General features: G+C 48.5%; 1 protein-coding gene across 1 annotated transcript in view; it reads right to left on the bottom strand.

Annotated features, from left to right (window-relative positions):
- Positions 1 to 14,569, bottom strand: part of c9h14orf132 (chromosome 9 C14orf132 homolog) — a 74,485-nt gene extending 59,916 nt beyond the window's left edge. The window contains exons 1-2 of the mRNA XM_033026458.1: positions 14,549 to 14,569; positions 2,204 to 2,551 (exon numbers count right to left, since the gene is read on the bottom strand). Of these exons, the coding sequence (XP_032882349.1) occupies positions 2,204 to 2,551; positions 14,549 to 14,569 (369 nt within the window). The remainder of the gene's footprint in view (positions 1 to 2,203; positions 2,552 to 14,548) is intronic.
- Between the last annotated feature and the right edge of the window lie 1,377 nt (positions 14,570 to 15,946).

Genomic DNA, 15,946 nt, shown 5'->3' with positions numbered 1-15,946 from the left:
ATCTCCTATCACCTGTCGCCAGCTTCCTCCATTTCCTCCTTCTTTACCTCACCTACCAATCCCTCCCACCCTCCTTTCCAACCTTCCATCCCTCCTTCCTTCCGTCACTCCTTCATTCCTTCTCTTCAATTTTGACCTCTCATCCTTCCTTCATTCTCTCCTATCCTTTCACTCCACTCCTATCCATCATCCATCAACCCCTGCTCCATCCCTCACTCCCTCCATCCTCTCTCCCTCTGCTTACTTTCCTCTCAATCTATCTCTCCCTCCCTCTCAACTCCCTCATTCCCTTGCCACTCTCCCTCACTCCATCCATCCTCCAATCCCTCTCCGTTCCTCACTTCATTGCTCTCTCCCGCCCTCCCTCCACCCCTCTCTCCCCACCTTCCTCACTTTCCGCATCCCTCACCCTCCCTCCATTCTCACTCTCTCCATCCCTTTCACCGTTTTCCTCACTCCCTCCGTCTTCACCCGCTCCATCTCTCCTTCATTCTCCATCACTCACTCCCCCCTTCCTCACTCTCTTCATTCCCCTCTCCCTTGCGCACCCCCTCCACCTTTTTCACTCCCATCATCCCTCTCCCACTCTTTCCAACCCTCTCTCCCTCCAGCTTCTTCATTCCTCCTTCATCCCTCCTCCCACCACTCCCTCGCCCCCTACATCCATTCTCCTTCCTCACTCCCTCCATCCCTCTCTCCAACCCTCCTCACTCTCTTCATCCCTCTCCAGCTCCCTCACTCTCCATTCTTCATCCCTCACTCTTAAGCGCACTTCCTCTCATGCCCTCCATCCCTCTTTCTCTCTTGCACCTTTCCTCACTCTCTTCATCCATCTCTCCCACCTTTCCTCACTCATTCCATCCCTCACTCCCCCGTCTTCCTCACACTTTTCACCCCTCCTTCATCCCTCACTCCCACACCCCCTCCATCTATTCACCTTCACTCTCTCCATCCCTCTCTCTTCCTTCCTCGCTCACTTCATCCTTCAATCCCTTCTTCCTCACTCTCTTCATCACTATCATCCCTCATCCTGCTTATATACCTTACACCTTCCACTCACTCCATCCCTCACTCTCTCCTTCATTCTCCATCCATCACTCCCACCCTCATCCCCTCCATCCCGCTCTCTCTTCACCTTCCTCACTCTCTCCATCACTTTCTCGCCGTCTTCACTCTCCATCCCTCCTTCATTCTCCATCCTTCCATTCCCCATCCCTCACCCCCTCCATCCCTCACTCCACCTTTCCTCACTCTCCCCATCTCCCTCTCCTTACACCTTCCTCACTTTCAATCCTTCCCTCAGTCCCTCCATCCCTTTCTCTCTTCACCTTCCTTCACTCCCTCCATTCCTCTCTCCCTGTCGTCTTCCTCACTCACTCTCTCCGTCCCTCTCTTCTTACATCTTTCTTACTCTCTCCTCTCCCTCCTTACACCTTTCCTCACTCTCTCCATCCCTCTCTCCCCCTTCCTCACTCTCACCCCTCCATCTCTCCTTCATTCTCCATCCCTCACTCCCACCCTCCATCCCTCTCTCTCTTCACCTTACCTCTCTCTCCATCCCTCTCCCCTTCACTCCCTCCATCCCTCCTTCATTCTCCATCCCTCACCCCCTCCATTCTCTCTTCACTACTAACTCCCTCCATTCTTCTCTCCCCATGTCTTCCTCTCCACCCCTCTCTCTTCTTACACCTTCCTCACTCTCCATCCCTCTCTCCATCCCTCTATCCCCGTCGTCTTCACTCTCTCCATCCATTCTCCACCCCTCACCTTCCATCCCTCTCTCTTCACCAATCTCACTCTCTCCATCCCTCTCCACCGCCTTCTTCACCGCCTTCTTCACTCTCTCCATCCTTCACTCATCCCCTCCATCCCTCTCACTCTCTCATCGCCTATCTCACTCTCTCCATCCCTCCTTCATTCTTCATCCCTCACCCCTTCCATCCCGCTCTCCCTCTCACTCCATCCCTCTTACTCCATCCAACACTCTCCATCCCTCACTCTCTCCATCCCTCACTCTCTCGCTCCATCACTTTCTCCCTCCATCCCTCTCTTTCTCCATCCAACTCTCTCTATCACTCTCTCCATCCCCCTCTCACTCTCTCCATCCCTCTCTCACTCTCTCCATCCCTCTCTCACTCTCTCCATCCCTCTCTCTCTCTCTCCATCTCTCTCTATCCCTTCTCCCGCTCCCTCGCCCCCTCACCTGCGCGGCCATGAAGGAGAGGTCCATGTTGGCGGCCGCTCTGCCGGCGGTGAGGTGGGGGCTGGCGGTGAGGTGAGGTGAGGCGAGACGAGACGAGGGGGAAGGCGAGGGCGATGGACGTGGTCCTCGGGCTGTTGTTGTTGTCGTCGCTGCTGCTGCTGCTGCTGCTGCTGCTCGACAGTTGACGCCGCCGCGCGCCGCTCCCTCTCCCTCTCTCTCTCTCCCGCGGGCGCGCGCTTCTGAGACCAGCCACCGGGGCGCGCGGCCGCCGTCGCCGTCACGTTCAAAGATCCTAGAGGAGCTCCTCAATAATCTTTGGTCACGTTGGCTCGCCCTCCTCCCCCTCCCCTCGGTTGCCAGGGCAACACTCCCTTAGCAACGCCGGGCCTGGCCTCCAGACCGCAGCCTGAGCTGGGCGTTAAAGTATTATTATTATTATTATTAATAATATTATTACTATTACTGTTGCTACTATTGTTATTATTATTATTATTAGACAATAGACAATAGGTGCAGGAGTAGGCCATTTGGTCCTTCGAGCCAGCACCACCATTCAATGTGATCATGGCTGATCACCCTGTTCCTGCCTTCTCCCTATATCCCCTGACTCCGCTATCTTTAAGAGCCCTATCTAGCTCTCTCTTGAAAGTATCCAGAGAACCGGCCTCCACCGCCCTCTGAGGCAGAGAATTCCACAGACTCACAACAGACACAAAAAGCGTTCCCTCGTCTCCGTTCTAAATGGCTTACCCCTTATTCTTCAACTGTGCGGCCCCTGGTTCTGGACTTTCCCAACATCGGGAACATGTTGCCTGCCTCTAGCGTGTCCAAACCCTTAACAATCTTATATGTTTCAATAAGATACCCTCTCATCCTTCAAAACTCCAGAGTGTACAAGCCCAGCCCCTCCATTCTCTCAGCATATGACAGTCCCGCCATCCCGGTAATTAACCTGGTGAACCTACGCTGCACTCCCTCAATAGCAAGAATGTCCTTCCTCAAATTTGGGGACCAAAACTGCACACAATACTCCAGGTGTGGTCTCACTAGGGCTCTGTACAACTGCAGAAGGACCTCTTTGCTCCGAAACTCGACTCCTCTTGTTATAAAGGCCAACATGCCATTCGCTTTCTTCACTGCCTGCTGTACCTGCATGCTTACTTTCATAGACTGATGAACTAGGACCCCCAGATACCGTTGTACTTCCCCTTTTCCCAACTTGACGCAATTTAGATAGTAATCTGCCTTCCTGTTTTTGATACTAAAGTGGATAACCTCACATTTATCCACATTAAACTTCATCTGCCATGCATCTGCCCACTCCGCCAACCTGTCCATGTCACCCTGCATTCTCATAGCATCCTCCTCACAGTTCACACTGCCATCAAGTTTTGTGTCATCTGCAAATTTACTAATGTTACTTTGATGATGATGATGATGATGATGATGATGATGATGATGATGATGATGATGATTATTATTACTATTATTGTTATTATTATTATTATTAAAATGTGATGTTTTGTTGATAGAAAATCATAGAAAAATAGGTGCAGGAATAGGCCATTCGGCCCATCGAGCCAACATGATCATGACCATTCAATATGATCATGGCTGATCATCCAAATTCAGCAACCCTTCCCTTTTTCCCCATACCCCTTGATTCCATTAGCCCTAAGAGCTAAATCTAACTCTCTCTTGAACACATCCAGTGAAAAATGCAAGTAGATGATGCCCTGGGCATCCTGACACCATCCTGAACCTCCTCAAAAATCAGGGCTTGCAGCTGCACCTGAAGACCTTCTGTGGTAGGGCTAGCAACTAGGGTTGCCAACTTTCTCACTCCCAAATTAGGGACAAAAGGTCAAAATAAGGGAGTTCCCGACGGCAATTAGTTGACCGACTCGGCTGTGGCTGGGTGGATGACGAGTTGGCCCGGGTGCTGGACTGCACGTAAAGTCCAGCCGGTGGGCCAGCTGAAGAGTTTTGGCCTGGACCGATGATTCATGAGAAGGAGGGGTGGTGGTGGTGTCGGCAGTAAGCGAAGGTCCGAAGGTCGGACAGCTGGCCGGGCTGCCGACCGACGGGGCCACGGACGAGGCACTGCTGCTGCACTCCATGGGCTGCACTGCGTAGGGATGGGTGAGGCTGCACTGCGTCGGGATGGGTGAGACGGGGCCAGACGCGGCGCTCCGACCCGACAGTCCCCTTGACCCGAGTAGTAGTAGTCAAATACGGGACAAGGGCGGTCTCGTATGGGACAAACCAATTTAGCCCAATATATGGGATGTCCCGGCTAATACGGGATAGTTGGCAACCCTACTAGCAACGGGCACGATGGGCCGAATGGCTTGACCTTACGGAATGGACCTCCACCTCAGCATGGTTAGGGAGTGGGGGGACAGTCGGCCGGATCTGCAGCTTGTAGCTGATATTTTGGAGAGAAGGAATGGGTGACGTTTCGTGTTGAGACCCTTCTTCAGAGATGGAGTGTAGGAGGATGAGGGGTGAGCGCATTGATTGAAAGATACACATAGAAACAGGCGCTTCGGCCCACCGAGTCCCCGCTAATCAACCATCACCCATTCACACTACTTCTATGTTATCACACTTTCTCATCCTTTGGGATGTGGGCAGAAACTGGAACATCGGAGGAAGACCAAGAGTTCAAAGGGAGAACGTGCAAACACCGCAAGGACAGAACCCAAGGTAAGGTTTGAACTTGAATCTCTGGCAATGTGAGGCAGCAGCTCTACCAGCTGTGTCACTGTGCCACCTGCGATTGAGGTGATTGCGATCGTGAAGAGCATGGATAAAGTCGAGATGTCTAACCAGGTCACATTGCAATCAGTCAATATTATTTGTTCAACCTGTTACAGGAAAATTTGTTGTTAAGCTGGAATGAGCGCAGAGAAGATTCAAGAGGATGTTGCCAGGACTCCAGGGCCTGAGCTACAGGGAGAGGATGAGCAGGCTCGGGTTTTATTCCTTGGAGCACAGGAGGCTGAGGGATGATCTTACAGAAGTGTACAGTATATTCACAGTCTTTTACCCAGAGTAGGGGGGATCAAGAAGCAGAGGTCATAGGTTTAAGGTGAGGGGGGGGGGGGGGAAGATTTATAAGGAACCTGAGTGGCAAACGTTTTCCACACAGTTGGCAGTTAAATGGAACAAGCTGCCAGGGGAGGTAGTTGAGGCAAGTACCATCACAATGTTTAAAAAACATTTGGACAGGTACTTGGATAGGATAGGTTGAGAGGGATAATGGGCTAAACATGGGCAGGTGGTACATAGTGTGTTTGCTTTAACAAATAGTCATTTGTGCTCTTCACCATATGTTTCCTCCATACAATGATCCGAATCCTTGAATCCTGCATTATTTAATTACAATAGACAATAGACAATAGGTGCAGGAGTAGGCCATTCGGCCCTTCGAGCCAGCACCGCCATTCAATGTGATCATGCTGATCATCCCCAATCAGTTCTAAATGGCTTACCCCTTATTCTTAAACTGTGGCCCCTGGTTCTGGACTCCCCCAATATCGGGAACATGTTTCCTGCCTCTAGCGTGTCCAAACCCTTACTTATCTTATATGTTTCAATAAGATTGCCTCTCATCCTTCTAAACTCCAGAGTATACAAGCCCAGCCGCTCCATTCTCTCAGCATATAACAGTCCCGCTATCCCGGGAATTAACCTTGTAAACCTACGCTGCACTCCCTCAATAGCAAGAATGTCCTTCCTTTATTTCATTACAAGTGGGACCAGTGTCGATGGGGTATGTTGGTCGAAGTGGGTGGATTGGGCTGAAGTATGACTGTGACTCTATATCATACACATGTTCGGGGTAAGTTTTTTTACATAGAGGATGGCGGGTGCCTGGAACATGCTGCCAGGGATGGTAGTGGAGGCAGGTACAATAGTGAAGGCTTTTGCATGGGCACATGAATATGCAGGGATGACATGCAGGCAGAGAGAGGATGCATCATGTCCACTTCGCCGTGGATTGTCACCTTGTCGTGGTGGAGAAGCTTGTGTGGACCTGAGATCCTGAGAGCGATGCCGTCTGGAGCTATGCTCCTGGTTGGGCCACCCATGGCGGTAAGGTCAGCCAGGGGGAGGGGGAGGTCCCTGACAAAGAGCAATCCAACCAAGACCTCAACGATGGAACAGGCGGAGGATGATGGCTGACCTTAATGGAGCGTCACAACGGCTGGGAAGGCGGGTGAAGGCTGCAGCAGGAAAGGGTATCCGGTCGTCTTGGACTTCATGCCACTGGATCCTGACCCAGATCTGTCAAGGACCGTGGGGTGGCTGTCTGTGCACCAGTTTCCCCACGTTAAACAAAGTCACGCACAGGCGTCCCGTAGCACGAAAGGACAGTCATACTCGTTTCGAGTGACCGCCGATGATGACATCTAGTTCAGCACAGACATTGCGGGCTGATGGGGCTGCTCCTATGCTGCACTGTTTTATGTTCAAACAAACCAATTTCATTGACACAGAAACTGTATATTAATAGCAATGTACAGTTCACTGTTATATATCTTGTCCACAAAGTCTTCTGCTTAGGGTTTGTTGTTCGGGATTCAGAAGGCTTTGCCGACAGCTGCCATGTGTGAGAGCTGGGGATTTTGGGTTGTTGATTCTCCGGGGACTTGAACTACATCCTTGCTACTTCAATCACAGAATCTGTCTGAGGATCCTGTTTGTGCTTTGGTACGGTTACGCGTGACTGTGCTAAATCTAATTTCCCTTTCTTCTCTCATCCTCCTACGCTGGTTATCACACCATCACCCGCCAACAGGAGGCAAAGAGTAGGAGTCAACGGGTCCTTTTCAGAATGGCAGGCAGTGGCGAGTGGAGTGCCGCAAGGCTCGGTGTTGGGGCCGCAACTGTTTACCATATATATTAATGATTTGGAAGAGGGAATTAGGAGCAACACTAGCATATTTGCGGATGACACAAAGCTGGGTGGCAGTGTGAACTGTGAAGAGGATGTTAGGAGGTTGCAGGGTGACCTGGACAGGTTGAGTGAGTGGGAAGATGCGTGGCAGGCAGTATAATATAGATAAATGTGAGATTATCCACTTTGGCCGCAAAAACAAGGGGGCAGATTATTTTCTCAATGGGATTAGGTTAGGTAAGGGGGAGGTACAGCGAGACCTGGGTGTCCTTGTACACCAGTCATTGAAATTTGGCGTGCAGGTACAGCAGGCAGTGAAGAAAGCTAATGGAATGTTGGCCTTCATAACAAGAGGATTTCAGTATAGGAGTAGAGAGGTTCTTCTGTAGTTGTATAGGGCTCTGGTAAGACCACATCTGGAGTATTGCGTACAGTTTTGGTCTCCTAATTTGAGGAAGGACATCCTTGTGATTGAGACAGTGCAGCGTAGGTTCACGAGATTGATCCCTGGGATGGCGGGACTGTCTTATGAGGAAAGATTGAAAAGACTAGGCTAGTATTCACTGGAGTTTAGAAGGATGAGGGGGTTCTTATAGAAACATATAAAATTATAAAAGGACTGGACAAGCTAGATGCAGGAAAAATGTTCCCAATGTTGGGCGAGTCCAGAACCAGGGATCACACTTAGAATAAAGGGGAGGCCATTTAAGACTGAGGTGAGAAAAAAAAATTTCACCCAGAGAGTTGTGAATTTGTGGAATTCCCTGCCACAGAGGGCAGTGGAGGCCAAATCACTGGATGGATTTAAGAGAGAGTTAGATAGAGCTCTATGGGCTAGAGGAATCAAGCGATATGGGGAGAAGGCAGGCACGAGTTATAGATTGGGGACGATCAGCCATGATCACAATGAATGGCGGTGCTGGCTCAAAGGGCCGAATGGCCTCCTCCTGCACCTATGTTCTATGTTTCTATGTATTATGTAACAATGGGCCATTGTGGGCTCCACCCTTCATGAGGTCATTTGTTGCTGGCCCTTGCTCACCAGCAGTTTATTCCCCTCCCCACCTCTACTTCCGTCCGAAGAAGGGCTCGTCACCCATTCCTTCTCTCCAGAGATACTGTCTGACCCGCTGAGTTATTCCAGCTTTTTGTGTCCATCTCCGCGGGGTGCTCCATCTCCCTCTCACAACTGCCCGGGCGTAGACTGTTCTCAGACTCGGCTGCAGACATCACGGTGAGATGAACACTGGACAATAAATCAGTGCTGACATTAATGACATCTATCTCTACCTCTGCAACATCACCCTGTCCAGTTCCTCCTTGGTTCACCTCTACGCCGAAAGTCTTATCCCCAAGCTTGAAATGTCAAAGAGTAGAGGGCATAGCCTGAGGGGGGGGCAAAGTTTAAAGGAGATGTGCGGGGCAGGGTTTTTTTGGAGTGGTGTGGGTGCCTGGAAGGCGCTGCCAGGGGTGGTGGTAGAGGCAGATATGATAGTGGTGTTAATGAGGCTTGTAGACAGGCACATGGATATGCAGGGAGTGGGGGGATTATGGATCACGTGCAGGCAGAGGAGATCAGTTTAACTTGGCGTCATGTTCAGCATGGACATTGTGGGCCGAGGGATCCGTTCAAGTGCTGCACTGTTCTATGTTCGATGATATGTCAGGCAAGGGGTCTGGCAATTGAGATGATTTAAGGGCCTGTCCCACACACAATTTTATCAGCAACCTGCCGGCACCCGTCACAGTCGCAGCAGGTTGCTGAAAATTTTCAACAAGTTGCAAATCCAGCGGCGACCAGAAAAAGGTACGACTCTTTGGCGACTACTCACCACCAAACAGGCGTCGCCCCGCGACGAAAAATCGCGTAAGTGGGAACAGGCCCTTTAGGCTTTTTTTTGCTACAGGTTTCTATGAAGGAGATATGGTGAGGGAGAGGCCACTGAAGAGAGAAGCGAGATCACATTAAGCTGTGGAGTATCATTGCATTGTAGTCAGAACATAGAAGAGCACAGCGCAGGAACAGGCCCTTCGGCCCATAATGTGTGTGCTGAACATGATGCCAAGACAAACTGATCTCATCTGCCTGCACATGATCCACATCCATCCATTCCCTGCACATCAATGGGCTAATCTAAAATCCTCTTAAACACCACCATCATATTTGCCCCCACCTGCATCCTGGTAGCGTGTTCCAGACACCGATCACTCTCTATGTAAAAACATTTGCTCCGCGCATCTCCTTTAAACCTTCCCCCTCTCACTGTAAAGCTATGCCCTGTCCCCGGCCATAGAGTTGCTTCTTTAATTTGCCTGGGTTTGATCCTGACTGTGGGTGTTGTCTGTCAGGAGTTCATACACTCTCCCTGTTAACGTATAGCGGGGACTTTAAATCTTCGACCACCGGCCTGCGGCCTACACCATCCTGAAGCCGCGGTCTCCGGTGAGGAAGAGCCGACTATGGACTGGCTCTGGACTCTGGTCCCGACCACGGGGGGAAATGGAGGAGGACTGGCCAATTTTTGTGCCTTCCACCACAGTGATGAATACTGTGGTGGATGTTTGTGTTAAATTTTTATTGTGTATTGTGTGCTCTTTCTCATTGTATCGCTGCTGACATATTCATTTCACTTGCACTTTATGTGCAATGTGACGAATAAACCCGTATTGCTATTGTTGTTATTGTATGGGTTTTCTCCGGTTACTCCGGTTTCCTCCCACATTCCAAAAACATGCAGGTTAATTGGCTTCTGTAAATTGTCCCGAGTGTATAGGATATAGGATGATGCCTTCCATCACAGTGATCACTGTGGTGCATGTTTATGTTAAGTTCTGTCGTTCTTTTAATTGAGTTGTATTCTTTTAATTGTATGGCTGCATGGTAACTCAAATATCACTGTACCTTAATTGGTGCATGTGACAATAAATGTGAATTTGAATTTGAATTTGAATTTGAAGTCCCGACCATGGGGGAAAATGGAGGATGACTGGCCAATTTTTGTGCCTTTCATCACAGTGATGAATGCTGTGGTGGATGTTTGTGTAAATTTTTATTGTGTATTGTGTGTTCTTTTTATATTGTACCGCTGCTGGCAAATTCATTTCACTTGACTTAACTTGACTTGAACTAATATTCGGGTGATCGCTGGTCGGCGTGGACTCGGTGGGCCGTAGGGCATGTTCCATGCTATATCTCCAAACTAAAATAAATTAGTCTATGACAATACCACCCTGATAAAAAGGGTCTAACTGTCTACCTTACTTATGCCTCTCATAATTATATAACGTTCTATCAGCCTCCCCTCAACCTCCGACGCTGCAGAGAAAACAATACAAATTTGTCCAACTTTTCGCTACTACCGTCTAATCAAGGCGAGCCTCCTCTGCACCCTCTCCAGAGCCTCCACGTGCATGCTGTAATGGGGCAATACTCCCAATGGGGTTGAACCAAAGTGCTATAAAGCAGTATCGTGACTAGAGGCAGGCTGGCTAATCTTGGTCTCCTGGGGTTGCAAGTCCAAATCTCTCCCCTCTTGTACCCCCAACCCTGTACTAACAGCCAACAGCAGAGGGAGCTAGCACAACACCTCTCCTGGGTTTCCAGTTCAGAAAGCACTCGCTGAGTTTCTCCAGCATTTTTGTCTACCTTCAACAATTTTACAAAGTGACTAAGTCAACCACATCTCCAGGAGTCATTGAGTCATCCAGCACGGAAGCAGGCCCTTCTTCCCAACTCGTCCTAATATGCTGCCTAGGATGCCCATCTAAGTTAGATCGATCTGCCTGCACCCATATCCCTCTCAAGTTTTCCAATCCATGTACCTGTCCAAATATCTCTTAAATGCTATTATACTACCTGCCTCAACTACCTCCTTTGGCAGACACAAAATGCTGGAGTAACTCAGCGGGACAGGCAGCATCTCTGGAGTGAAGGAATAGGTGACATTTCGGGTCGAGACCCTTCTTCAGACTCCTTTGGCAGCTCATTCCATATACCCTCTGTAAAAACTTGCCCCTCGTGTTCCTATTAAATCTCCCCCCTCTCACAGAATTTTTTATTCAGAGTAGGGGAATCGGGAACCAGACGTTTAGGTTGGGAAGGAAAAGATTTATTAGGAACCTGAGAGGAAACATTTTCACCGAGAGATATGGAACGAGCTGCCAGAGTAGATAGTTGAGGCAGGTACAGTTGTCAAAGTTTGTTTCTTAAAAAGTAGATAGCAACAAAAACTGTTAAAGGTAAACCATGGCAATCTTTAATTGATTCGTCAGATGGGAGTGGCAAGATCCACAATGAGCACAAACGTTGCTCAGTGCTTTTCGGGCTCCACTCACAGAACAAAGGAAAGCTAGCGCAATTATACGTTTTTCTTATAAGTAAAACACTCCTACCGATTCTGAATATGGCATGACTGAAAGATGTTATAGCCTTTCAGAATATAGGAAAGCTGGGACCAAATCAAGGTCATCCAATAACACAGTTATTACTTATCTCTGGAGCGTCAGCTATTTTTTTCAATCTTGGCTTCTTTATGCCTTGAAAATAAGCACATGTTATTATGCAGGTTGCCATCTTAATGTCTTTATTGAAAAGACAACCTGTCCTCTACATTGTGTTCCATATAATTTACAAAGTCATTCAGACTTGGCATCGAGCCATTCTTTTGTTCTACTAGATCATGCTTTTGTAGAAGAACGACTCCATTTTAGATTTGACTATTAGCTCTTTCACAGTAGCAACACATTCGCCATAGACATTGTTCCTGTGCTGTATGATGACTCAAAATACAAATATCCCATCAGGTGGACTGTTATCAGAGGCATAAATAGGGTAAACAATCAGACCCTTTTTACGAGAATGATAGACAATAGGTGCAGGAGTAGGCCATTCGGCCCTTCCAGCCAGCACCGCCATTCAATGTGATCATGGCTGATCATCCCCAATCAGTACCCCGTTCTTGCCTTCCCCCCATATTCCCTTACTCCGCTATCTTTAAGAGCACTATCTAGCTCTCTCTTGAAAGTATCCAGAGAACCTGCCTCCACCGCCCTCTGAGGCAGAGAATTCCACACTCACAACTCTCTGTGAGAAAAAGTGTTTCCTCGTCTCCGTTCTAAATGGCTTACCCCTTCTTCTTAAACTGTGGCCCCTGGTTCTGGACTCCCCCAACATCGGGAACATGTTTCCTGCCTCTAGCGTGTCCAAATCCATTAATAATCTTATAAGTTTCAATAAGATCTCCTCTCATCCTTCTAAATTCCAGAGCATACAAGCTCAGCCGCTCCATTCTCTCAGCATATGACAGCTTAGTACAATGATAATGTAAGTTTTATTACTCAGATAGTATTATGTGCCTGAAAGTACTGGCGAGGGTTGTGGTGGAGGCAGATACAATAGTGGAGTTTAAGATGTTTTTAGATAAGCACATGGACTTGGCACAGGGAATGGATGGATATAGATCACTTGTAGGCTGAGAAGATTGTTATAGCATCACATTGTGGGCTGAAGGGCCTGTTCTTGTGCTGTACTGTTCTATGTTCTATGCCCCTCATTAACATTCCTAAGCCTGTTACCATACGCTGTAGATGCCTGAGTACATATTAGTATATTTCCTGCACTAACCCCCATTACATCAAAAATCTATTATGTTTAAGAAAGAACAGCAGTTGCTGGAAAAATCGAAGGTAGACAAAAATGCTGGAGAAACTCAGCAGGTGTGGCAGCATCTATGGAGAGGAGGAGGTGGCGACGTTTCGAGTCGAGACCCTTCCTCAGACTGGATTCTGAATTGCTGACCCGTTCAGTCTGAAGAAGGGTCTCGACCCGAAATGTCACCTATTCCTGCTCTCCACAGATGCTGCCTCATCCGCTGAGTTCCTCCAGCATTTTTGTCTACCTTCAAAAATCTATTAAATTGTTTATTAAGTGTTAAATTTACAGAGGGACAGAAGTCTGTCACTGTTGTTCTATTGTCTCATTCCAGCTAATTCAGTGCCCATTGCTGGCTATACTACATTGATTGTGGCCACTTTCATCTCTTCCAGCTGGGGTCCTGATTATCAATTCCCTTCTAAACCGTTCAATATTTCAAATTACCGTGACCATGACATGAAAAATAATCTACTCTCAATAATGATTTTTCAATCGATGCACGGTCCATTAAAGGCTCTATTAATGGATATTTAACATCTTTTCAACACCAAACATCTGCCGTTAATTAGGCTCAGAGCTGCCACTCAATAAAGCTCTGCACCTTTCCCTGCCTCCCTGCGATCATTTCCCATCCCTGAGAAGTCTGTGGAATTCTCTTGTTCAGAGGGCGGTGGAGGCCGGTTCTCTGGATACTTTCAAGAGAGAGCTAGATAGGGCTCTTAAAAATAGCGGAGTCAGGGGATATGGGGAGAAGGCAGGAACGGGGTACTGATTGGGGATGATCAGCCATGATCACATAGAATGGCGGTGCTGGATCGAAGGGCCAAATGGCCTACTCCTGCACCTATTGTCTATTGTCTATTGAGTCCCCCATTTCCCTTTTCTACTCTCTTTCCCCTCCCCCCAGTACCCTCATGCTCTTATCCCTCCCCTTATGTTTCATTCCTTCTCTTCTCCCCTAATTTGAGGAAGGACATTCTTGCTATTGAGGGAGTGCAGCATAGGCTCACCAGGTTAATTCCCGGGATGGCGGGACTGTCATATGCTGAGAGAATGGAGCGGCTGGGCTTGTACACTCTGGAGTTTAGAAGGATGAGAGGGTATCTTATTGAAACATAAGATTATTAAGGGTTTGGACATGCTAGAGGCAGGAAACATGTTCCCGATGTTGGGGGAGTCCAGGACCAGGGGCCACAGTTTAAGAATAAGGGGTAAGTCATTTAGAACGGAGATGAGGAAACACTTTTTCACACAGAGAGTTGTGAGTCTGTGGAATTCTCTGCCTCAGAGGTCAGTGGAGGCCGGTTCTTTGGATACTTTCAAGAGAGAGCTTGATAGGGCTCTTAAAGATAGCGGAGACAGGGGATATGGGGAGAAGGCAGGAACAGAGCACTAATTGTGGATGATCAGCCATGATCACATTGAATGGAAGTGCTGATTCGAAGGGCCAAGTGGCCTACTCCTGCACCTATTGCCTATTGTCTATCCGAAACCCTTTTGCTTTTCACCCACAGGCTTTGTCACTTATTCCACCCATTTGCTAATCCACCCCCACCCACCTCCCCCCCCCCCCACTCTCACCTGTGTCCACCTATCACTTGCCAGGCATTGTCCTGCTCCGACCTCTCTTTTCCAGCTTCTTCCCCCCTGCCCCCCTCCTAGTCCATCAGTATGAAGCAAAAATATAGCGCTGGAGGAACTCAGCGGGTCAGACGGCATCTGTGGAGGTAACGAACAGGCGATGTTTTGTGTCGTGACCTTTCTTCAATCTGATCTCGCCACCTACCTCATTGTCGACCGTGTACATTCCTGAGTACAATCAAGCACTACCCGATGCTTGATTGTACTCAGGAATGGTACGATTTGACTGGATAGCAGGCCTGACCGATGAAGGCAAGCATACTAAATGCCTTCTTTACCAGTGTATTGGTTTGTGTTGGGAAATACAAGGGGTACACATAGGGCCATAGAGTAGCAACATTGACACTAGAATGTAAGATTCTACTTTTAAAAGCAGGCTGGAAAGACGGGACCGTTCGGATAAAATGTGCTTCATTCCATCTCGCCTCAATGGGAAGACACACGAGAGTTCTTGAGCAAGTTGGTTAAGGGCCTGTTCCACTTGGCGATTTTTTCAGCGACCGCCGACATCATTGACTGATGTATCAGGTCACCGAAAATTTTGCGACGTGACGCGGCGTGGTGACGTATTGACGAGCTGTGTCGCAACATTTTTTTTGTCGCCGCTGGATTTTGAAACGTTCAAAATCTTTTGGCGACACTGATATGACGCCGGCAGTCGCTGAAAAAAATGGCCAAGTGGGACAGGCCCTTTAGTCACAGCAGGGATGGGATTAACTTTGTGGTGGTGGGCCTGATCTCAGACAACGATGAGAAGGCCTACCGGGGGGAGGTGGCTGATCTGGCACTCTGGTGTCAGGACAACAGCCTCCTCTTGAACATCAAAAAAACGAAGGAGCTGATCGTGGACTTTAGGAGGGCACATCATCCGAGGACGTACACACCATTGAGGATAAATGGGGATACTGTGGATAGGGTGAGCTATTTTAAATACCTGGGAGTCCACATCTCTGAGGATATGACATGGACATCACACGCCGCAGCACTCGTGAGTAAGGCAAGGCAGCGCCTTTACCACCTCAGGCAATTGAGGAAATTCAGAGTGTCTCCGAGGATCCTCCAGTGCTTCTACTTAGCGGCTGTGGAAAGCATCTTGTCCGGAAATATTACAATCTGGTTTGGGAATTGCTCTGCCCAGGACAAGAAGGCTCTGCAGAGAGTAGTGTGTTCGGCCAACGTACTATGGGAACTTCACTCGCCCCTCTGCAGGAACTATACATCAGGATGTGCAACTCCAGAGCCAATAAGATCATGGGAGACCCCTTCCACCCCTGCAACGGACTGTTCCAGCTGCTACGGTCAGGCAAACGCCTCCGATGCCATGCTGTGAGAACGGAGAGGTTGAGAAGGAGTTTCTTCCCAGTGGCCATTAGGACTGTAAACTCCTATCTCACCAGGGACTAACTTTACTGTACCACTCTACTGGGTATTTTTTTATTTTTTTTATTGCTGTTTTTTCCCCTTTTTCCTTCCACCCACAATATTTAATATGTAAAATATGTGATTCTGTTTGTAGTTTGGTTGGTTGTTTGTTTGTTTGTCT

This window comes from Amblyraja radiata, chromosome 9 (genome assembly GCF_010909765.2).
Source record: "Amblyraja radiata isolate CabotCenter1 chromosome 9, sAmbRad1.1.pri, whole genome shotgun sequence".
Lineage (NCBI taxonomy): Eukaryota > Metazoa > Chordata > Chondrichthyes > Rajiformes > Rajidae > Amblyraja > Amblyraja radiata.
This window is presented reverse-complemented; position numbering and strand designations above follow the sequence as displayed.